At 33.7% G+C, this 24,045-nt stretch overlaps 2 protein-coding genes across 2 annotated transcripts; one reads left to right on the top strand and one right to left on the bottom strand.

The window, feature by feature from the left end:
• Positions 1 to 3,111: 3,111 nt before the first annotated feature.
• On the bottom strand, positions 3,112 to 16,204 carry LOC137806242 (receptor-like protein 4). Its single transcript, XM_068606246.1, has 9 exons — positions 15,699 to 16,204; positions 14,546 to 15,610; positions 13,834 to 13,984; positions 13,210 to 13,281; positions 11,376 to 11,444; positions 9,472 to 9,543; positions 8,853 to 8,930; positions 8,022 to 8,227; positions 3,112 to 3,628 (listed from the first exon to the last, which is right to left on the bottom strand). Exons 1-9 carry the CDS (start codon positions 15,790 to 15,792, stop codon positions 3,522 to 3,524), a joined length of 1,914 nt encoding a protein of 637 aa, XP_068462347.1. The 5' UTR covers positions 15,793 to 16,204; the 3' UTR covers positions 3,112 to 3,521.
• A 3,580-nt stretch (positions 16,205 to 19,784) lies between these two features.
• On the top strand, positions 19,785 to 21,881 carry LOC137806246 (probable galacturonosyltransferase-like 3). The gene has a single exon (XM_068606250.1). It carries the CDS (start codon positions 20,173 to 20,175, stop codon positions 21,346 to 21,348), a length of 1,176 nt encoding a protein of 391 aa, XP_068462351.1. The 5' UTR covers positions 19,785 to 20,172; the 3' UTR covers positions 21,349 to 21,881.
• Positions 21,882 to 24,045: the final 2,164 nt, after the last annotated feature.

The raw sequence follows: 24,045 nt of genomic DNA, 5'->3' as shown, positions 1-24,045 counted from the left end.
ATAACAAATCATCTCCTAAGGCATATTTAGTAATATTAGGTTTAGTTAAACTCTTTAATATATATTAGATGGTATTTGTCTTAATTATTTCTGTTATATATTTTTCTTATTTATATATATATAATTATAATGTGCAAAATTTTATGACATTAATATATATGTATTATCAAATACTTTGTATAAATAACCTTTTGTTATAATATAGTTATTTTTTTTCAATCTTTTCTGTGAATTATTATGGACTTAATAATTAGTGATGTTTGTGAGAGAAGACGAAAAAAAAAGTCAAGAAGAGAATTGTTTGAAGACATGACCATTAAGTTTCATATTGAGAAGGTTTTTATAAAATCAACTTCGAATTATGGAGGATCAAGAGGAAGTTATATTGATAGAACAAGGATGTGTTAGTGCGATAAAGGGTGAGACGAATATGTCAGTGTTGTCATTCCAAAAAGAGAACAAAGACACATGATCAACAAAGCTAGAAGCGTCATAATTACGTGTCTTGAGAATAAGGCACTTAAGAAAGTTCCGAAGGAGAGAATTGTTACATCAATGTGGATGAAACTTGAGTCACTATATATGGTAAAATCTTTGGCACATATACTTTGTTTCAAGCAATTGTTGTATTCATTTAAGATGACAAAATCAAGAATGATGATGGAATTTCTTAACAAGATTATAGATTATCTAGAGAACATTGAAGTGAAACTCAAAGATGAAGATAAAACTTTACTACTTCTTTAACGCTTGACGTTTGAGCATTTTAGAAACACTTTCTTGTTTGGGAATAAGAATGGTGGAGGTTCATATCTCAATTTAGACCGAGGAGCTATAGTAGCTTCAAGAGTCTAAGATGGATGGTAATGGATTGTGCTTAAATGTTACAAAGTTAAAGCGTAAGAAAATGAGAGAGGTGAAAGGGAAGAAGTCAAAGTATTCATTTGATAAAAGGGCGAATAAAGGGCCTGAGTGCTACAACTACGACAAGAGAGGTCATTACAGGATAGACTTCCCAGAGAAGGAGAATAATGACACGGGTAAAAATTCTCATGTTAGAACAAAATGTGTTGATGTTTTGGTAGCATCCAATAGATACGAGTCCGTTGGAGCGTTGGTGGCATAAGTGTCCATTACATAGATAAATTAGGTTATGGACTTGAGTTCCTCTTATCACATGTGTCCCGTGAAAGAGTTCTTTGAGACCTTAGAGTTGAAAGAAGGAGTTGTAGTTCTTCTTGGAGATAATAAAGCATATAAGGCGCAAAGCATGGGGTCAATCAGATTGAAAATATTTGATGAATAGGAGATGTTGTTACAAGATTTGAGGTGTATTTAAAGAGAATATTTTTTTTTTTCAATTAGTATGTTCTATCTTATAGGTTATTAACCAAGATAGAAAATGTATTATAAAGATTTAGAAAAAAAAAAAAAAGCATCTACAGTTGTCAAGGGTGAAAAAGAACAATTTTTACATATTGGATGGTTCTACAATGACCATGCATGTGTTTGTGTCTAGTTAGACTATGTAAGATAAGATGAAGTTGTGACATCTCAGGTTCGGGTACATTAGTGAGAGAGTTTTAGTGCAGCTAGGCAAGTAGAACTTGTTAAGAGATGATAAAATGGAGGAACTAGAGTTTTTTTATCAATGGTACTTAAAAGTATCATAAATTGAAGTTTGAGACTAATAAGTATGTATCCAGATGACCGTTTGAGTATGCCCATGTAGACTAGTAAGGTCCAACACAAGCTAAGACTCATGTTGAAGGATTTTATTTTCTCATTATCATAGACGATTATTCACGGAGGGTGTGGATTTAAATATTGAAAAGTAAAACTGATTCTTTTCATAGATTTAAGAAGTGAGACACCATAATCGGTAATCAACAAGTAAAAAACTTAAAGTGCTTAGAACTAACAATGGATTAGAATTTGTGTCAAAGTAGTTTAATAATTTTTGCAAGAAAGAAAGTATAAGGAGGCATAAGACGATGCAAGTACACCTCTAGAAAATGGTATTGTTGAGAGGATGGACACAATCATTTTCCAATCACTTACCATATTTAGCCAAGAGTGGTTGCGGTCCAAAAAAATTTAGTGTCTTAGCTAGGAGTGGCCATGTTTCAAGCAATACTTGGTTTTTTACCAAGAGTAGTTGTGTTCCAAACAATACTTAGCGGGTGACTAAGGTCCAAACAATACTCAGTTTTTAACAAGGAGTGATTGTATTCCAAAAAATACTCAGGTTATTTAGCCAAAAGTTGTTGCATGTTGAAATAATACCTTGGTTGTTTTAACCAAGAATGATTGAGGTCAAAATAATTCTCATTTGTGTCTTTGCAGCATTAGTCTACTTAGTGATACTTGATTAATTAATCAGAAACTAAACATATTCTACTAGTTCGATTATAATTAATAAGAATTGATTAAAATACTTTTTAGATTACATGAAGAACAAATTATTGATGTTTAGAATAATCATAAAATTCCTTCAAAGTACTTTAAAAAAAAAAATTCAAATTTTTTAATAAACACACCTTTCAATATTTTTTAGAAGAACTATGTAGTTTTCTAAAGAAGACATCTTGATTAAAAAATAAGTGTTCAAAATTCTCCAAAATAGATGATTGTGCTATAAATATTTCATTATAAATTTATCATATTTTAAGTTTAAGTGATATTTTCCTTTTCTTTTGTAATCTGAATCAGTAACTTTGCATTGGTGTTTGGGTATAGATAATTGAGTGCTTCATTACTTTGTTTCATTGGTTTGTAATTAGATAATTCAACATTTTAGTAGAAAATTCAACTGAGATCATTTGAATTAATTGGATGCTAATTCATATAGAATCAAACTGCCATAAAATTGTCTTTTTGTTCTCAAAATTATCTTAGGTTTCTTTTGTTATTGATAATCAATTACTACATTTAATTACCCTCGTCAACAATAGTTTTAAGAAGAAATATTTAAAATATCTAGAGGTTAATTTTTAAACCAATCAACCTCTCTTAGTCATTCATTGTTTTATAAATAATAATAATATAGCAATGGTAACAAAATATGATGGGTATTAGCTCATTAAAATCTTTGAAATGCAATGTACACAGTAAAATCCAATGCCTTATCTTTTTGCTACATAAATCGATATACAAGAATTCAACCAGAATCTATGTACCAAGAAAAAATCTACACTAACTTGTGGCTCAAATTTGATACATTAATGGGTTGTACCTATCACATATTCAGCAAAAGCTGCGGCTAAGTATTGACATCACAGGGTATATGCTTTTTTTTATGGGTCAAGAAACACTGTCACAGGGAGCATGCCCCGTACAACAAGTGGCTTCCAGAAACCTTGACCAGACAAAGAAAGTTGTACGAGAAAAGCCATTTCTTTCCTAAAGCCGCAGTGTTGTTTACATCATGGCAAGGCCATTCAAACCATTTCTGAAGCTCTGTCCTTCTATGTTGTCAGAGAACTGTGACAATCAATATTTCATTTCCATTAAGATAAATGTTATTGTGTAGTAAAATGTGAAGGTAGTCCCTTGGCGTGCTGACTCTCCATCTCAAGAACCATCAAGGATTTCTGCCTCTGATATCGGTTTCTCTTGGCTGCTAATGCTGCATCACAAACCATAACTAGTCAACACTCAGCAGAGGATTTAACCATCAAACATACTCCACATCATTCTAACACAACATTTCAATTCATTTGAAGGAATTTAAACGATTCCTTACTCAACATTTTAGATTTAATATTTAAGTAGTTCCTGTCTAGAATATAAATATCCCTTTCATCTTTGTTAATTAAATTAATTATATAAGTAAAAATTTCCAGAATAGAACTCACAACAGAGCCATAGACATATGAGAATAGAGATATGTACAAGCCCACTACAAAAGATGGACTTAAATTCCTTCTCCTAAATTGATTATTCCCTCTAACATGAGTTAACTAAGTTTCAAGTTCTAATGTGCATTTTTTGTTTGAAAATACTATAGCCTAATTGCGGTGTACGTAGAGACTAAAACCCGTTGTTAATGCAGTAAAAAATAAAAGATAATTACGTTGAAGTATTTGGTATTAATTTTAAAAGGGAAATCATATACCAAAGTAATCAGATCGGGTCCTCTTCGATAAGTTGATCACGAAAATACAGGAATTTACCCTTCAGAAATTACTTGAGGTTTCCAAGGTCTTGGGTTGACAATTTCTCTATTTTATCATCTCTTGCAATAATCATGTCATCCACGTAGATCAATAATGATATAAGTTAACCTTTAACGAAGTGTTTTATGAATAAAGTATGATCACTATGACTTTGCTTATATCATAAGAAAACCATTGCTTTTGTTAATCTCAACCCATGCTCTTGGAGATTGGTCTTTGCTTATATCATAAGAAAACCATTGCTTTTGTTAATCAATTGGTTAAGACCATATAAGGCCTTCTTTAAGAGGATTACCTTATTCCTTTCGTTATGGGTTCAAATGTTGGAGAAACCTATATGTACTTCTTCTAAAGCTCCATGAAGAAAAACATTCTTCACATCCAACTGGTGTAAGTATCATGCAAAATGAGCTACTAAAGCAAAAACAACTCAAACTATATTCATCTTTGCTACATGAAAAAAGTCTCATACTCAATTCCATAAGTTTGAATATATTCCTTTACAACCAATCTAGCTTTATACTTGTCTACTTACTCATCTACCTTATGTTTCACTATAAATATTTTGCAATCTATGATCTTTTTAACCCTTGGTTTTGTCAACAATCTCCCATGTTATGCTTCTTTCTAATGCATCTATCTCCTCTCTTATGGCTTGAGTTCAATGTTTACTTTTCATAGCTTCTTGGAATGAGATTAGAATTTTTGTGGCATTAGTGGCAGCAATAAAGTTTTGATGTCCATTAAAAAGATTGTCAGTGCAGACATATTGAGAAATAGGATATTTAACACACGATCTTTTTCCCTTTCTCAACGTTGTGGGTAAATTTTCGATAACACTTACCTCCCCACTATTACCTTTAAGACTCCTCACCTCTAAGTCAAACAACTCTTCTTGCTTCAGAGTCAAAGAGGGTTGGCTTCCTTTATATTTTTTCCAGAGAATTTTTCTTCTTCCTCCTTACAATCAATTGGTCTATTCCCATTTGTGGTGGCCCAATCACTAAGATCTTGGCATCCTACAAAGATAGATATGGTAACAACAAGGAGAGCTCCTCCGCTTCAAGTGTTTTCTCCTCGTGAAGTGGAGGGTTGACAAAAAAAGATTTTGTTTTATGAAAAGTGACATCCATTATGACAAACAAAAGACAACTTTGAGGATAATAACATTTGTATCCCTTTTTTTTACAAGGTTAACCAATAAAAACACATTATTAATAGCTTTGGGATCAAATTTCCTGCAATAATGATTATGAAAGTGAAAGAAAAAAACAAGGTAGACTTGACACTAAGGGAGAAGAAGGAACAAAAGACAATAGAGACTGAATAGGACTAGTGTCATTTAAGACACAAGTGGGTAATTCGTAGATGAGATAAGTGGCAGTTAACACAAGTTCTCCCCAATACGTTTTGGGAACAAAAATCAAGAAAAGGATAGCTCTAGCTACCTCTAGGAGATGAGAAGTCTTCCTTTCCACATTTTGTTATGGAATTAACACATGTTAGTTCATGGATAATACTTTTGGAGAATTCATAACTCACGCAATCTCATTCTCTGACCTAATTCTTTTGATATGTTTTCCAATTGTTTTTTTACAAGATGAAAAAAATTAATAAAGATTTGAAATACCTAAGACTTACTTTTCATAACATATGCCCATGTGACACAAGTACAATCGTCAATAAAAGTACCAAACCATTTTCCCCAAAGATAGATTCTAAATTAGATCCCCCAAAAATTAGAGTGAATTAAAACAAAAGGGAAATTACTCTTTTTATTACTCTTTAAAACAAGGCTACATTGTTGTCACTAGTCACTGATTATGGTTAAGGGAAACTTAATTGCAATGAATTTATTGTATCTCAATGCTGTCATTGTGAGCAAGTTCCTGAATCAACATATCACCTTTGTCTATTTTATCCATTTGCCTTTTAAAATCATGGTCTTGGTTCAATTCTTGTATACAGATTAATTTAGCTTTTCTACCATTACATCCTATTAGAAAGTGAGTTTAAGCTTAAATCAACCCTACAAGACCAGCTCAGTATGATGAGGTAGGTTTGTCCCCACGTATATATTGTAAATTGGTCATATGTTTAATTGATATTGGATTTCCAATACACCCCCTCATGTTGACAACATCAAGCATGGGAATTGGGGAGGCCGAATGATAGACCCAAATCTCGACTGGGATACTTAATGGCTTTGATACCATATTAGAAAGTGTGTTTAAACTTAATTCGACCCTACAAAACCGGTTCGGTAAGGTATGATTTTCCCCCACTTATATACTTTAAATTGGTTATATGTCTAATCAATGTGAGATCTCCAAACACATCCCTTTTGAAAACCAGTGATGAAAATTGGAGCAATTTGGTAAAGCTAGTCATTGAAGATGTGAGTCTTTTGGTTATTGATTATTCTTCGAAGGTGGTCTTTTAAGTTTAACCCAACCTCACAAAGCTAGTTTATAAGGTGAATTTTGCACCCACTTATATACTCTAATTTGGTTATATTTCAAGTCAATGTGAGATCTTCAACACACTCCATCACACCAAGTACTAGACATCTCGAACGAGACTAGACATTTTGTAGGTGATCCAATAATGAGTGGCACGATAGGTCCAACAAATTTAGGATAGGCTTTGATACCATCTTAGAAGGTAGCTTTTAAGTCAAACTGAGTTTTATAAAACAGACTTATAAGGTGAAGTTTGCACTCACTTATATACTATTAGTTGGTCATATCTCTAGTCAATATAACAATTCTATTTGATATAGTATAAATCTTATTCGGTTTGATAATCAACATATGCCTTATTCAAGACTTAAAGATAGGATTTATTCAGAGATAGATCTAATTGGTAATTTATGCACTTATACTATGAAATCTAAAGTGTCTGAAATTTTGTATTCTTAAGTATTTTAAAATTGATATTATGCTCAGAGCTACTCCTATGATTATTATCCTTTTGTGGAATCCTCCTCCCTGTTCTTGGTTGAAATGCAATATAGATGGAGCAACCAAAGGTACAATTAGCATGGGGCTTGTGGGGGTATATTTGAGATGAAGTAGATGCTGTTTTGGGTTGCTTTTCTGTTTATCTTGGAGTTCAATCATTCATGCTGAAATAATGAGAACTATTCATCCAGTTGATATTGCTTTTGATAAAGATTGGCATAGCTTGTGGTCAGAGAGTGACTTGATTTTGGTAGTACAAGCTTTTCAAAAGGATCATATTATTCTTTGGTATCTTTGATCTAGATGGCACAATACGAAGCTTAAATGTAAAAGCATGAGATTTCATGTTTCTCGTACTTATAGGGAAGGGAATCATTATAGTGATAAGTTTGCATGCTTTGGTGTAAAAGAAAGAGGTGACTAGTGGTAGGATGACATTCCAAATTTTCTTAGATATGATTTCTTTTCTTTAGAAATAGGGTTGTCGACCTTACTATAGGTTTGTTTCATGATTAGAGTTTAATATAGTCCCCCTGCTATATTTATTTTCTTTATTTTTATGCTATTTGGGTATACTACAGATGATTGATATAATAGAGTGATTCAACCTAGTTGGGATCATATGTTATATGGTGATGCTTTTTGCATACTTTCTTAAATAGGATTTAATTTTGATTGTTGACTGTATAAATAGTTTTACCTTTTCACCATCAATGAACTAATTCTGCCATCATTCGAAAAACATTTAAAATTTTCAATGTTTGTAATAAAGAAAAATTCTATTATGTAACATAAAAGAGAAGAAACCACGTCAGGAGAGTAATTACCGCTGTATTGATTGGCTTCAAACTGAATACAATCAAAATGAAATCATACTTACATGTTAATTCATGAGGCAGAGCAAAATCATAGTCATTCCTTCTCCTCCTGATGAAAATATAGACCAGCAGCAGTATCGCACAGAAAACAAAAGAACAGGACAAGCCTATTGCAATTTTACCGTGAGTAGATAATTTTCCGTTTTCCCAGAACATAGGACAAGCTGGAAGAGATGGTACACCACACAAACCTTTGTTTCCAGAGAGACTGAGGTAAAACAAATCAAATTGAAGGTGTCAGAAGATATTTCCCATTGAATTATATAACTACAATTTAATTGCAGCTTTAATAAGTGCGCCATGGTACACAATCCTTTGGTGATCTACTACTTTAGTACCTATTACAACCCAAGCAACTTAGGCAACAACTAATGCTGACAAATTGCTCAGAAAGAAGAAAAAATTCCTAGCGGGAGCATCCATGTAAAAATTGGCTTTATAATGTACTTTTCACCATTCGGTAAAACAAAATCATTGACAATTCATCCTTTAAAGATTACTTCAGCTTAAGGAATTCATTAAATTTACTTCAGCTTACGTGAATAACTCAATTCAGATATCCTTATTGTAAAATAAAAGCAAAACAAAATGAAAGATAAAGAGGAGCCGCAAACTTCACATAAAGATCTACCATATAAGCTAATTTTGGTATTAAATGCAGATGATAGATGACATCATAAGCCCAGATGGGTGTGATTTTGCTAGCAGCTTATTTTAAATAAGTGTGTACAGACAGGACCTTATAGATAATCAAGTATGGAAGTTATTTCAGTCTGAATGAACACATTATTCAGAAGATTAAAGAATAAAAATATTGGATTAAAATGACATACTCTATAGCTCCACCATGCACACCAATCGAATAAAGTTGTTCTGGCACTTGTCCTTCCAATAAGTTACCCTTCAATAGCCTGAAAGTGACTCAAAAAATGGATTAGAAAAATGAACCAAGTAAGCAAAAATTGGCAGTAGGGTAGAAGGGAAACATGCTTAAGACTCACTAGAGGTCAAGTGTTATCTACCATTTCTTTTCTACAATGCCAAACCACTCAACAGAGAAGAAAAATAGTAGCTTCATTGACAAATATTAAGATGCCTGGACATAACTTTTTCTCTTGTGTTGGGATCAAAAGAGAAGGATACTAAATGTCCACACAAGAAGAGGACAGTTAGTTAGGCAGTTAGTAATTGAAGGGAATTAAGATATACAAAGAATGTAACATTAATCGTAGAGGGTTATGTCCACTCAATCGTACTAATTGATTTATTGGTTGTAGAAGCCTGGAAAGGAACCATTTCCTTGACAAAGCAAGCTTGCTCTAAATAATGAAAGATCTCTCTCTTGAAGGAAGAAGTATTTATGTTTGATTTTCATGTAATAGTTTTTATCCTTACACGTGTCCTGAAGGAACATGTAAACAAAATCCTAAATATAATGCAGTAGATACTTACACGAGCTGCAGACTTGTAGAGGCTGCTATACTATCAGGTATTGAGCCCGTTAACTGATTGTTTGACAAGTCCCTGTAGTATTGTTTCGAAAAAACAATTAATGTATTAAATAAATAAACATTAGATATTTTTAAATAGATAAACATCTGAATCATAATACTACACTTTTTTTCACACAAAAATTGTACAACACCATTAATTGCTCCTGGATTTACAATGTGGCTTTTCCTTTCAATTCCATAAATTTCTCTAAGTCCCCACATTTGAGCAAATTGCGATTTTGGTCCTTCAAATTTAAAATTGATCTTTTCTTTGATATGAAAATAAAACTTATTTTAGTCCCTATTTCTAAACGGCTTTTACCCAAGCATTGTGAGAATGAATACTTCAAAAGGAAAACAAACAAGTAATAAGGTGTTTGATAATAAGAATACAAAATTGAAATAGGTTACCATGAAACAACTTGCAATTGTTAGTCATATAAGCAAGAGTTTTAATAATATTTCGACAAAGTGGCTAATAAGACACCTTTTTTCAACTATAGGGCTAAAAAAAAATTTAAATTTAGGGGACTAAAACTTACTCCAATTTTGAGATACTAAAACACATGTAAGTCATAACCTTACTACTTAAAAACTTATTCAAGAAACAAATAACGCTCTTGCTCTCCTACACATAGATCCTCAAACATTCTTCTCCCCTTTCATCAAATAATCTAATTTAAGAAATGAAATAAAATAAAAATTCACTTGTATTTTGTATTACTGGAAATCATATATTTCCATTTTACATTTCTATAAAAAATATTTTTATTCTACTTTTCTTACTTTCAGAGAATACTCATAAGTACATTCAAGAAACAAATAATCTCCTTTCTCTCTCCTTCCCATAGATCCTCAAACATGCTTCTCTCCTTTCATCTGATAATCTTATTCTTGAATCTTATTTATGAAGTGAAACAAAAATAAATAAAAACTCACTTCTATTTTCTATTACTGGAACCAGCATATATTATATAAATTTCCATTTTACATTTCTATGAAATATTAATCTTTTTTCTACTTTTCTTACTTTCAGAAAAATACTCTTAAGTGCACATTTTGCAAATCAAAATAAGAAATCAAATATATTTTTTTAGTTGTCCAAAAGATTATTTAATATTGCATTGAATTTCTTTTTCATAATTAATAATAAGAATACAAGTTCTTGACATAAATTAATTGCTGGAAAATATCATATGAATCTATATGAAAAAATATATATTTCAAATGGGAATACGTGATTAAATAATTTTTTTCTATTATTTCAAAAATATATTGTATCTTAAATAAATATTAAATCATTATTTTTTATTATTTCAATAATATATCGTATCTTATAGAAATAATAGAAATGCAAATGGATATTGTCTTGTGTTTGGATTACAAAATAAAAATAAAAAAGATGTTTTAAAATTTTAAAAAATAACTTGTTTGTTGGAACTTTGAATGAGCTACCTATGCAAGAAAAATATATAATATCCAGATATATGATAATATTCCAGTACATATCCATATAGGTCCTTCATATCTAAATATAAACCAACAAATCGATCATTCAGTTTCAATTTATGCCATCAAATTTATACCTAATAGTGATACCAAATTAGTAACTAAAAGTATAAAACTGATGACATTTAATTGTCAGTGAATGATCCATACGATGTGTCAAAACGTTAAATTTCATAGCTTCCAGAAAAGCATATACAAATATAAATGAAAGAAGTATCTCTCACAAACTATCAATTTTAAGTGTGTAAATAACTTCAAAACTTATCCACAACTAATCAAACAAAGGACTGAAGTTCAGTTGAGTTCTGTAAAATATTTTGCATGACTTATAGAAAACAAAAACCCAAAGCTTACACGTGTATGAGGGATTTTTGACCGAGTCCAGAAGGTATTTCACCCGTCAACAAATTAGAACTCAAATTCCTGTAAAATTGAAGAGATGTTACCTGATGATAGAAAAACCAACAAAAACATGACTAAATTTCTCAAGGAAAACGCATACTAAAAGCATAAACCTAATGAAATACAATCTACTATAGAAAATATGAGCATCTAGATGCAAAATTCTGGCCGAGACGATGCGTGTATAACAGGGCTAGCACAAAATTATTGAAGGAATTTATTGACGCTCAAGAACAGCAACAATTAAGAATAGTTTCCATTTATCATTATTGCATCAACCTGATTTGTCATATCAGAATATAAACACTGAAGCCACGCAAAGAAAATAAGTGTAGTTGAAAGTACCAAAGATGATCATATTTGCAAAAGAATATTAACTCATATAGTTAAAGTGATGGTTGTCAAACTAGCAAGTGAACTCATAGTACTGTACCCGTTTACAACTTTAGGTAGTCAAATAGAGTTCACTCACTGTCAAAGTTCTTTCATGGCAGAATCTGTCCTAGTATTGTACCCATTTACAATGAGATTTTCTATCCAATAGTCAAATATACGTCCATTAGGGTCTTGCTTATTCTAGTAGCAAATCAAGACATAGAACTCAAGCAACTCGATGTGGAGGCAACCTTGCTCCATGGTCACCTAGAGGAAGACATTCTAATGTGTTAGCCAAAGAGGGGTCTGGTAAGGAGGAGTAGCTGTGTAAAGCGGTTTATGTACGGGCTGAAACAATCTCCCAGACATTTCCTAAACAAAGGTATAAGAGGTTTGAATTGTTCATCTCTCTCAAGGGTACAGCGAAATTCCTTAATCCATGTGTCAATTATAAGAAGGTGAAGAATGGTCAGCATGTCTACCTGTTGTTGTGTGTAGACATGTTGATAGCATTTCATGGTGAGGATGAGATCAAAAGGTTGAAATCACTACTTGCTAGTGAATTTGAAATGAAAGATATGGACACAATTGAGAAGATTTTGAGATGGTGACCAAAAGGGTTAAGCCCAGAAGAAGCTTTTTCTATGTCAAAGGTGGTACATTCAAGAGGTGTTGTGTGGAATGGAAGGTGCTAAAGTCGTGAGCACAACTTTGGCATACGTCTTTTTGAACTCAATCCTACTCAAACTGGTTAGGAGAATAAATACATGTCATGTGTTTCTTATACTAGTGAAGTGGGAAGTCTGATGTATGCACTAAACCAAACCTTATTTAAGCATCCAGTTTAGTAAGTCGATGTGAGCACTCATAGGAAAGAGCATTGGCAAACCATGAAGCGACCGAGGACATTGAAATTATCTCCAAGGGTGGTTCACAATTTACTTTGGCAAGGTTTTCAAGCTCTGATTATACTATGGACTTGGATGCTAAACAGTCCGTTACAGGCTACACATTCGCAATTGGCAATCATTAGTGAGTTGGAAAGCTACTCTCCAACCAACCTTGGCTACCACTAAAGCAGAGTATATGGAATACTTGCTAGAAGGACACCACTTTACATTTTTAGAAAATATTATTTTTGCAGTAGTTAAACTTTTATGACTTTGAGTTGAGTTTTTTGAATCTTCGTAAACATGAAGTTTAAATAGACTCTTGGGTTGACAGCCTTGGTTCTCATAGAACAAACACATATATAAGCTAAACAAAATATAATAACAACATTATAATGACCGGAAACTATGCCTATATTTATAACATTTACAACAAGGCATATCGTATCAATTTAACCACATGATGTGAAAGAAGACTAGCATATATATATATATATAAACATTTGGCTGCTGATACTTACAGGCTTACCAAATCTGACAAAAGACTAATCTGGTCACTTATGAACCCTTTCAAGCCTTGACTGCCCAAATCACTGAAATCAAGATTGAAACAAGGATAATAAAAAATTTAGGAGAGGAACTAAATCATAAATGATTGAAGAACTATTGTCTGAACAAGAAACAAGTTGCAACTTCCCCATTTTATTTTTCTTTTTCTAGTTTCAGAGAGCATGAATTGAAACCATAATCCCCTACCTACCAAGCTATTAAGGGTAAGGAGTATTAATAAACCCAAAAGGTGATTGGCAGAATAATTAAGAGGAGGGAAAAATACTTTTTTATAGTACAAAAAAGGAATAAGAAGCCTTTCTTTATTTCTTTTTCTTGTTATGGTGAATTATAAGAACCCTTTCTGATACAATGATATGGGCACAACATATCATGAGCACTTTAAACTCACCCACGCTCAGTAGTCAGTATACTAACCTTACCCACCACAATACCACTAACCTTACGCATAAAGTTTCAAATGTCAACTATTAAGAGACTTTTTTAGTAAGACTCCTTGTATACGTAGCAATAATTTTCTTTCCAAAAACCAAGTCGAAGCTCAATAACTTTTGAGAATAGGAAGCAATGCATACATTTGACTTATCACCAAAGCAGAATTATCTTTACTCATACGGCAGGTAACTCCCTCCCAAGCATCCCAATTCGTAGGAGCACATGGATCACCATTCCAACCCATTCTTTCAGGCACCCGAAGTGAATCTTTCAATGCTTTCATAGCAACCACTGCACCCAAACATAGAAAAAAAAAAAGGTCATTCAGTGACCATAATTCTTTTGCGGCTTCTCTCCAGTCAACAAAATTTTGACCAAGTCCCTTCTTGCACATTGATGTAAATAAAAATCATCACCCAAGAAAAAAACCCACCAAAATAATCGCTACATATATTTGCACAAAATTCACAACCAAAATATTTGTAAAAAAAAACGCACACACCATCCACCCAAATAATCGGTTAGCATATTTATACAAAATTAGTAAATCATAACACCCCAACTAAATTTCCAATAACACACTATCTTATGACATCAATTCCCCCCACAAAGTTATTACCGAAAAACCAATAAATGGATCCGAAGTCAATTTCCATACAGGCATCAAAGTTTCCAAATTTGCATCCATGAAAAAATTAATCAAAAACAGAAAATCCGCCCCAAAACAGGGAAACAAAACCCGATCCCTTCTATCCATCAAATTTCCAAAATCACAGCATTTAAAATAACCAAAATCATACTTCTCAATCCCTCAATTTCCCAAAAAAAGTCGAAAATTATACCCCCACTCACCTTGTTCAGGAACAGTTGAAGGATCACTAGGCACCAGAGCGTAATTCTCAATCCCACAGATCAGAGGCGCACCCACAACCCCCACGAGCTTCACGCTCAACACGCTGCTACTCAAGTTCTTCACCGTGTGATGCCAAGTAAACGCCGCAAAACCCCCAACTTGCTTGTATATATCAACCCTGGTCAAATTTACCTCGTTTAAGTACACATCAAACACCCTCCCCCCCACCCTCCTCACCCTCCCTTCAATCTCAGCGAAATGCAACCACACCAAGTAATCGAGCTTTGCGTCCACATTCAATTCGTACTCCAAAACCCCGCCGCCCTCCTCTGCGGTCGTCGCCGTCATCGCCGCCGTCTGGTACAGCTTCGCCGGGAAGTAATTCGGCTTCTGCTCAGCCCCACTTATGCTGCTCCGCGTCGATACGGCTACGACTTTGCTCCGGCCGGTCCGGAACTCGGAATCGGACTGCCAGGAGCGGCCGAACGGATCAGAGTCGTTGGAGAAGCCCGGCCCCCACTGGTCGGAGCCGCAGGAGAGTCTCCCGTAGTTGACAAGCACCGTGCCGTTGTCGGCGATTGCGGCGGCGTCGTAGGAGGCCAGATCGGCCGCGAAGAGCTCGATGGAGGAGATCACCGGCGGGTCCGTGGCGAGGCTGTAGAAGCAAATTAGGGCTTCGGAGGAGAGGATTGTGGCGAAGAGGTCCGCGTAGGCGCCGTCGCGGGCGAGGGACAAGGGCCACGGCGAGCGCCAGGAGAAGACGACGGTGGAGCCGACGGCGACGTCGAAGGAGGGAGGGTGGGACCTGCCGTCGTAGTTGTCGTAGACAACAAATGTCCGGAGGAGGTAGCGCGAGGGCGGGAGGGAAGGGATGGCGTAGCAGTTCTTCTTGCCGGAGGAGATTGGGAAGAAGCGGAGAGTCTTCTCGTGCGCATGGTGGAAGTGGAGCGGCTCCGACACGATCCCAGTGGCGCCGCCACTGAAGTAGCGGTCTGACAGCCACGTGGTATTAAAGGGGTCCGTGGTGTTCGTGGGACTCCCACAGTCGATGTGGTACGCCAAACCTTCGAATTTCAAATATCAAACACATTAAATAAAATAAAACAATGATGAAGAGTGTTCTAGTGTGTGTGTGTGTGGAAATGCTCTTACCATATGGGAATGAAAAGGAATGAGGAAGATTGGTGGAAGTGGTGGTGGTGGCGAAGATGATGCATAAGAGTGAGAGAGTGAGAAAGAGAGCCATTTGGGGTTGTGATGATGATGAAGAAAAGAGAGAAACAGTTCCGAAAGGTAAAGAGTGGAGAGTGGGTAATGATGCAATAATGATTCTATAATGTAAGGAAAACAGAGCTTTAGGGTGTTTAGTGTGGCGTGTGTGAGAGGGTGCTCTGATCTTCAACTATTTATTGCTTCTGGTTGACGCAGGAGGTGAAGGGGTGGGTAATGGGAGTAGCAGAGAACTCAGAAAGCAGCTAAATTAGAAAATCCTAATTACTGTGCAATACGTGAGTGAGTGGTGTGAGTTATTGGTGAAGTTGATGTTGAAATGCATAAATGGAGCTTTTTGTCATAATGATGAGGTTTCCACACGTGACCAAGCCAAGCACCGTTCGGACAATGAGAAATCCATCAAGAACATTTTTCCAACAATGGATACTAACTTTGAGATAGGATGTTAAATTAATTAAGACTCAACTTAAATCTAATTCAATTCCATTCGAAAATAGTTCTAATATCAAATTATAATATCAAATTATGAAGTGAATTCTTCTCTTCCTTCTGATTTCAATATTAAGTCTACATAATCCTTTGTAATTTCAGTATTGAATGTATAAGGAACGAAAGACAATCCATTTTTACCCATAAAGTATTCACTATGTATGACTGAATTCAATTTATAATTTTTTAATAATCATTAATATTTTAAAATATGATATTTTTTTTATTGTTAAGGTTTTATAAAAAAAAAATTATATTGTAAAATATATTTTAACTCCACTCAATACATTTAAAATTATTTTTAACAACAAATTATTTTTCAAATTTTATTTTGCACATTATTTTTAAATACAAAATAATTATATTATCATATTAAAAAAAGTCATTCAGTCCACTATCTAGGTAGAAAGGGAAAGAGAGAGTTAAGAGTGAATAGTTTGAGTAGAGGAAAGATGAGTGGAAATGACTTGTAGCTGTAATTGATACGAAAAGAAAGAAATATTAAAGTAATTATTAGGGATAGTAAAGTAGGTGGTTGGGTATGTGGCTCGCTACAAAAATGGGATTAGTGTCTATTGGTCCGTTTAGATCTCATATTTTTAAAAAAATTAAAAAATTTCATTCTAAGTTTTGCAATCTTTAATACAAATTTATATTGTTAACGGTGTAATTTGAAATATTATATAATCTTAAACATAAATTTTAATTTTTAGATTTTATAACTTGAAAATTCTTTAAATTTCACTTTCAATATTTAATAAAAAAAGTCAAAAGAATAATTTAAGTATTTTTTGAAGTATGGGTGCAAGATAAAAGACATTGAGGTGCAGAAAGAAATTACCATTAATCTTTAATTCATAACACTTTCACAAAATTCAATAATAGTTTTTTAATATTTAATAGTATTTTTTTGAGTTTCTAAAATGTATAGATTGTTTATGTTTTAATACTCATCAAATATTAAATGCATTAGGCAGACCTTAGTCTTATTTATAATAAAATTTAAATATTGTATTATATATATATATATATTAATTTTCAAATTAGAATAGTAATTATGTCTCTACATGTATCATCTTGTGTATATATTTAATGAAATATTTTATTAGTCAATTTATTAATACAATTGAAATTCAAATTTTATTGAAAATCAAAACATCATTGTAATATTTTTTACTCATATCTTATTATACATGTGTCGTGAGAATAATACTGTAAGACTACTTACCTAATTCATCTAAATAAGAAAAAAAATTAACTTAATAAACAAATTAAATTTATTCAAAATTTATATTTAAAAAAATTATTTTTCATTAATTTTAAAAAAATCTTATGGGTTTGGTCCGCAAGCCTACGAGTGAACCCTCATACAGGGCAGACTGGCCCGCATTGCCATTCTTACTAATTGTGTTGTATAATCAATTACAAAAATGTCCTTACTTGTATTTTAAGGAGTATAATTAAATTTGAAAAATTGGATTTAAACACATATTTAATTGTGAAAAGAGGTTAAATACACAATAAGTGAATAATGAATTATATATTACAAATGTTCACATATTTAGCAAGAACAACATCTAATAAGGTAAAAGGAATGTTTTAAGACTAACACTTATCAAACGTAGTTTTTATTAACAAACTCATGGTAAAAAAAAGGGTTTAGCAAACCTTGTAAGAAAAAAAAATTTCGTTAGCATGTTGAGCAATAGATTGATAATATCCAATTTGAAAAGGATGAGAAATTTTTACGCTTTTAATTTTTATATTGGTTTATTTATGTCTTGATCAAAGTTTCATTAAGCATATCTACAGTGCAAGATACAATCTAAGTATTAGTTAGAGTTTAACCAATCTTGGCTAACAACTTGGTATTGTTTGGAGCATTAGTCATTCTTGTTTAGACGTTGGAGTATTGTTTGGAACAACGATCATTCTTGACTAAAATAGGTTTACAAAGAAAGTGATCAAAAGATCATTAAGATGTGATTAAAAAAGAGTTTATGTCCTTATATATATATATATATATATATATATATATATTAAGTTCACTCTTTTAGATTGTTAGAGAGCACTAGAGTGTTATGTCAAACATATTGCATAGGCTACAACACAAAAAAAAATCACTTAAAGATTTTTATGTGGCATCAACCTTTATTCGTCAAGATGTCTTAAATATATAAAGGTCTTGAAAAAAGTAGTCATTACAAACCATTTATAGTTGTTGTGGAGTCTTTAAGGGTTCTTCGTTCTTCAAGTTGTGTATGTCCCTGTTGATGAAGAGAATTGCAAGAAATCTTTTGCATGCAACATTAAATGCAAACTTCTTCATGAAGGTATATCAAATACTCAACATGACTTATTAGGCTTTTTTAAGACAGCTTTTATCTAATTTTGAATAAAGTTCAGGACGGTACACAACAGATGATCAATACATAGGTGTCAGATAGTCTTTTTAGAGGAGTTGATGAATTAATCAATGTATTTCAGGGAGTCTTCTTGTTTCTTCATCATAACCTTCACCTGCAATTCAAATTTGAATCAGACAACAACAAATTAGGGGAAAATAAACGCAAATGCAAATGAATAGAAAAAAGACCTTGAATATGAGATTCTTCCCGATCTTGCCGGTGGGATGGTTTGCAACATACTCCTCCTTAGTGAGATTCCTTGTCTCCATGAGCGCGATGGCCACGGTGTCCCCAAAAACCATCTGAATGATGATGGATGTGACCGGCACAAGGTTGAACGATGGAAGAAGACTATAGCTTCAACCTCTTATGTGTAGACTAATATGATTGTGTGTGTCACGTCATCAACAGTTAACGCCATTGGTGGAAATTGAACAGAAGGGACTAAATTTTTTTTTTTTTTAAAAACCTTTGGACTAAATTAATTTTTTTTTAAACCACGGTATTAAATTGAATATTAACTTTAAATGCAATGACAAAAAAAAGTAATTATACCTAAATTAATCTTTATTCTTCATCATCATCAAGAATCATTTATTTTATACCATATTTTAAATTTTTTAATTCAACATAATAAGATTGTTAAATAATTTAATTCATCAATAGTAATAATAATAATATGTTATCAATTTTATTTATTAATTAATTATTTGAGATATTAATTATCTTTATAATTTTTTTTATTAAAAAAAAGTAATATAGAAATTTTAAAAGTCTACTTCATATTTGGACTTAATTTTTATTTCCTATCGCATTTTATTTCAATTTTTTATGAATAAAAATATTAATAATAATAATATTAGACAATTTTTTAATTTTCTTTCTTCTTGATTGAATTTTTACAGAGATTATTATAATAATATTAGTTTTTATTCTAAATTAAATTACAATACTTAAATTGAAATTATACCAATTTTTCTATATTTTATTTAGATTTAAATTATTATTTTTTATTCTTTCTTCTGGGTCAAATTAAAATTAATTTTAATATTTTTTCTTCTCTCTTCCTTTTTGTTAAAAAATTAAAATGAAATTCTGGTTTCCAAGGTGGTTTTCAGAGGTGACATTTATGTGGACAATAAACTCATCGAGAACATAGAATTTCCAACATATACAATAAATGGGTCTAGCTCCTAAAATAACGTTGCCAACACTATTTTTAATTTTATTTTTTCGAAAAAGTTATGCTGTAAGAAAAAATATGTGCTTCAACAACCACAGATTCCGACGCGAATCGCGATCATCAAGTGCAGACAAACCCGCTACACGCAATTTCACGCAAGTACTTTGATCCGTAAAATCATAGCTGTCAAATTCTGACCATATGATAGATCCAAGGGTGCAAAAACAACCCATCAGTTTACACAACGTTACTACAAAGCACACATTTCCAAGTTAAAAATGCCAGACAGGTCTTTACAGCCTGGCTTCCTACCATGATGTTCACTCTGGGACCAACAACCCAACAAAACTACCCCGAAATTCCGAAACTACCCCTTCACCTTCACAAAAATCACACTCCCAAACTTCTCCTTCTCTGCTTTCCATTCCTCCGCTTCTTCGCCATGCCACCGACACTCTCGTTAACACTCGCACACTACCTTGCGTTGTTGCTGGTGCTGCTTATTGTCGTCGTCGAAGCGCATTTGCCGGCGAATGGAATCGCCGGCGAGTTTCCGACGTTCCGCGAAGCGCCTGCATTCCGCAACGGTAGAGAATGCCGCAACCGCGCGCACGGAGAGTCCGTTTTTCACATTGCGATGACGCTGGACGCGACCTACCTCCGCGGCTCCATTGCCGGCGTGTTCTCCGTTTTGCAGCACACGTCGTGTCCGGAAAACGTCGTATTCCACTTCATCGCCACCACGCACCGACGCGCGGAGCTCCGGAATATCATAACCACGACGTTCCCGTACCTAGCCTTCCATCTCTACCACTTCAACGCGAACCTTGTGCGGGGCAAGATCTCGTACTCGATCCGACGTGCGCTGGACCAGCCGCTGAACTACGCGCGGATGTACCTAGCTGACCTGCTCCCGGCGAATGTGCGGCGAATCATCTACTTCGACTCCGACCTCATCGTCGTCGACGACGTGGCGAAGCTCTGGAAAATCGACCTCCACGCTCGCGTGCTCGGCGCGCCCGAATACTGCCACGCGAACTTCACCAATTACTTCACGCACCGCTTCTGGTCGAACCCGAGCTACGCGGCGTCGTTTAATGGACGCGACGCGTGCTACTTCAACACTGGTGTGATGGTGATCGATCTGTGGAAGTGGCGTGAGGGAAGATACACGGAGAAGCTCGAGTCGTGGATGCGTATCCAGAAGCGGAACCGGATCTACGAGCTCGGATCGTTGCCGCCGTTTCTGCTCGTGTTCGCCGGGGACGTGGAGCGCGTGGGGCACCGGTGGAACCAGCATGGTCTCGGCGGCGACAATCTGGAAGGTCTCTGCCGCGACCTGCATCCCGGTCCGGTGAGCCTCCTCCACTGGAGCGGCAAGGGGAAACCGTGGCTGCGAATCGACTCGAAGAAGCCTTGTCCGTTGGATAGTCTTTGGGCGCCGTACGATCTCTTTCGCCACTCTTTCTCGTTGTTCTCCGATTCGTAGTGAGGGTTTTGTGAAAGAAGGTGCATGGTTTTACCGTGGGGACTGATTTAGAAGATTGTTACTCCTCCGGCTTGAACGAAGGGTGCGATATGAAATGACACATAAGGACACGCGAGTGTGATTAAAATTTGTTTAAGCGTGTGGATGAAGGGTGACGCTGGTGTGTGTTTGGATTATACGATATACGATGGGATACAATTGGTGTCGTCGTATCGTAGATTCGGATGAGGATGATTGGATGTGTATAATGTACAGTATTCCGATGTAGATACTCTACTCTACTCTACAGTATTCGTGGCAAGGTATGCGCATCCTGCACTCTTCACCGATTCTGTATACTTGCTTTGGATTGAAGATTCTTCGGCTAAGTTCTAGCGTTCTTTAATTTTTACTCATAAATAAAGGAATGAAGTGTGGGTTGGAATGGTTGAAATCGTAGTTATCATTATGTTTGTGTCAGACAAAAATAGAGAATTAAGAATTTGTCCTTTTTCGTATTTTAGATATAATTTAAAAATTATTTAGTGTGAGAATATCAACTTTTATTCAACACAGAAAAATGATAAAGCTCAACAATTGATTTTAGGGTATGATGTATCAAATTTTCCGTAAGCACATTTAAAATAGTTGATTTTAGTGTTAAATTCGTTTTTTATTATTTTTATTAAGTTAAAAATTTAACTTATTAGCAACAAAAGTTATACAAAGATTTCTATATAAAAAAAAAACCTTTTACTTCTTTTTTTATTTAGACGTACTTGATCTTAAACTTGAAATAGTATTATTCTCATGTTAAACTTGAAGTGTTGTAATCGTCGTGACAATATCATTTATTTGAATTATGATTAATAAGATCAACTCCTAGTTGTTTAATTACTAGCTTCAATGGATACGTTTATTCAAATAGTATGTATTTTTTCTTTCTCTCAAATATGGAATAAGCTCAATGTGTATCATGTTTAACAATCAAGAACAAAGGCCAAAAAGTTAAAATAGAATTGCACACTCTCAAGAAAGACAAATTTATTGTTTCATATCTTTTTGATATCAAGAAGATAGTTGACACATTGGTTATGAGTGATTCCCATATTTTCACTTAACAACATGTTGAAGTTATCTCAGATGGTCTTGTTGAAGAATATGATGGTTTTATCACATATGTGCTTACATGAAAAAATCCTTAACCAGTTGAAGAAATGGGGGCTTTACTTTCATCTCAATAAGAACAATTGAAAAAATACAAAATGCAAGATCACACCAATATTCTTGCTAATCTTGTTTCTATTCTAAATTTGTCAACAACCAGCAACAATACCAAGTACAATCCTTCTTATCAGAAAAATAATAGATATATAATCCTTCATAATCAAAAGTTTTATGGTTTCAAGAATTCAAATAAATCTTCTTGGCAAAACCACAAGCCACAATGTCAAATATGTGGCAAACTCGGTCATACAACTATACTTCGAAAACTGAAGATTGAGAGATTTAAGCAAACTTAAAAAGTCTAGAATACATAGTTTATTTTTTAAGAAATTAAACTTGTCTTTAGCCTAAGGTTTATTGAATAAATCTACCAGTTGATTTAACTTTTTCGCTTAATCTTATTAAGAGTAAGTGATGTCTAATTTCAATATGTTTTGTTTGAGAATGTTTCACTCGATTGCATTGGTGTTATCACACATTAAGGGTAAATACTTATGGGACAGTGACCTTTACTTCATCTATTATAAATACATCAATACATTCACGAGTCTTACATTCATTATCTAATGCACTACAAAATATTTGATCCATATCAACATCATCTAGCGTCCTCCACCCACATGTCAACCTCATAATATTTATGTGTAAAACCCTTGATGCATAATATTTCTACAAAATTTCTGTTCAAGTTAGACAAAAAAAAAACACAGCTTAATACATTTCAGAAAGACAATTTTAGAATTGAAAAAAATGAATTTTAGAAAGACAATTTTAGAATTGAAAAAATAAACTCCAGAATTCAAAATGTAAAATAATGAAATGAGTCATGAAAATGATTTTTAAGAATTGTAATTTTCTATTTCGAAATATGGTTTATGGAATGAAAATTACACTTATATGGAATTACATAATTAATATTCATTGTTTTTGTTTGGTATTCATCAATTCAGAATTTTTTTTCATTATGGAATTGACTTTCCACAACACATATCACCATAACCTTCCGAATCAACAATTAAAAAAATCTTCAAAACTTCAAATTCTGGAATGCATGTCCTTAACTTTTGGAAATCACTTTTCAAAATAAATATCATACAATTTTAAAAAGATGATTCTGAAATACAATGAGAAACACTACAAGCAATTATGGATTACATTTTCCAGAACGTATCCCACAATTCTGGAAACTCGATTCTGAAATCCATATAGTGTCCTAAAAACACATTCTAAAAGTCTTTTTCCATACTCTGATATCTAGAAACACTATTTGAACTAACATTACTGTACTACTGGGTGGTCGAAAGGTCGACCAGACGACAAAGTCGACTAGACGACAAGATGCAAAGCTAAACACGTAATTAGGTATAAACAAGCCAACTGAAATGATAAGCACGGTTAAGGCACAATTGGGCCTTCGTTTGGATCCTAAAGCAGGCCCATAGCAGCTAGAGTCCATCTAGAGCAGTATAAATAGCAGAAGAGGCACAACAC

The sequence above is a fragment of the Phaseolus vulgaris genome, chromosome 3, assembly GCF_000499845.2.
Source record: "Phaseolus vulgaris cultivar G19833 chromosome 3, P. vulgaris v2.0, whole genome shotgun sequence".
NCBI lineage: Eukaryota > Viridiplantae > Streptophyta > Magnoliopsida > Fabales > Fabaceae > Phaseolus > Phaseolus vulgaris.
The sequence above is the reverse complement of the archived record's forward strand: the minus strand, read 5'-3'. Positions and strand labels throughout refer to the sequence as shown.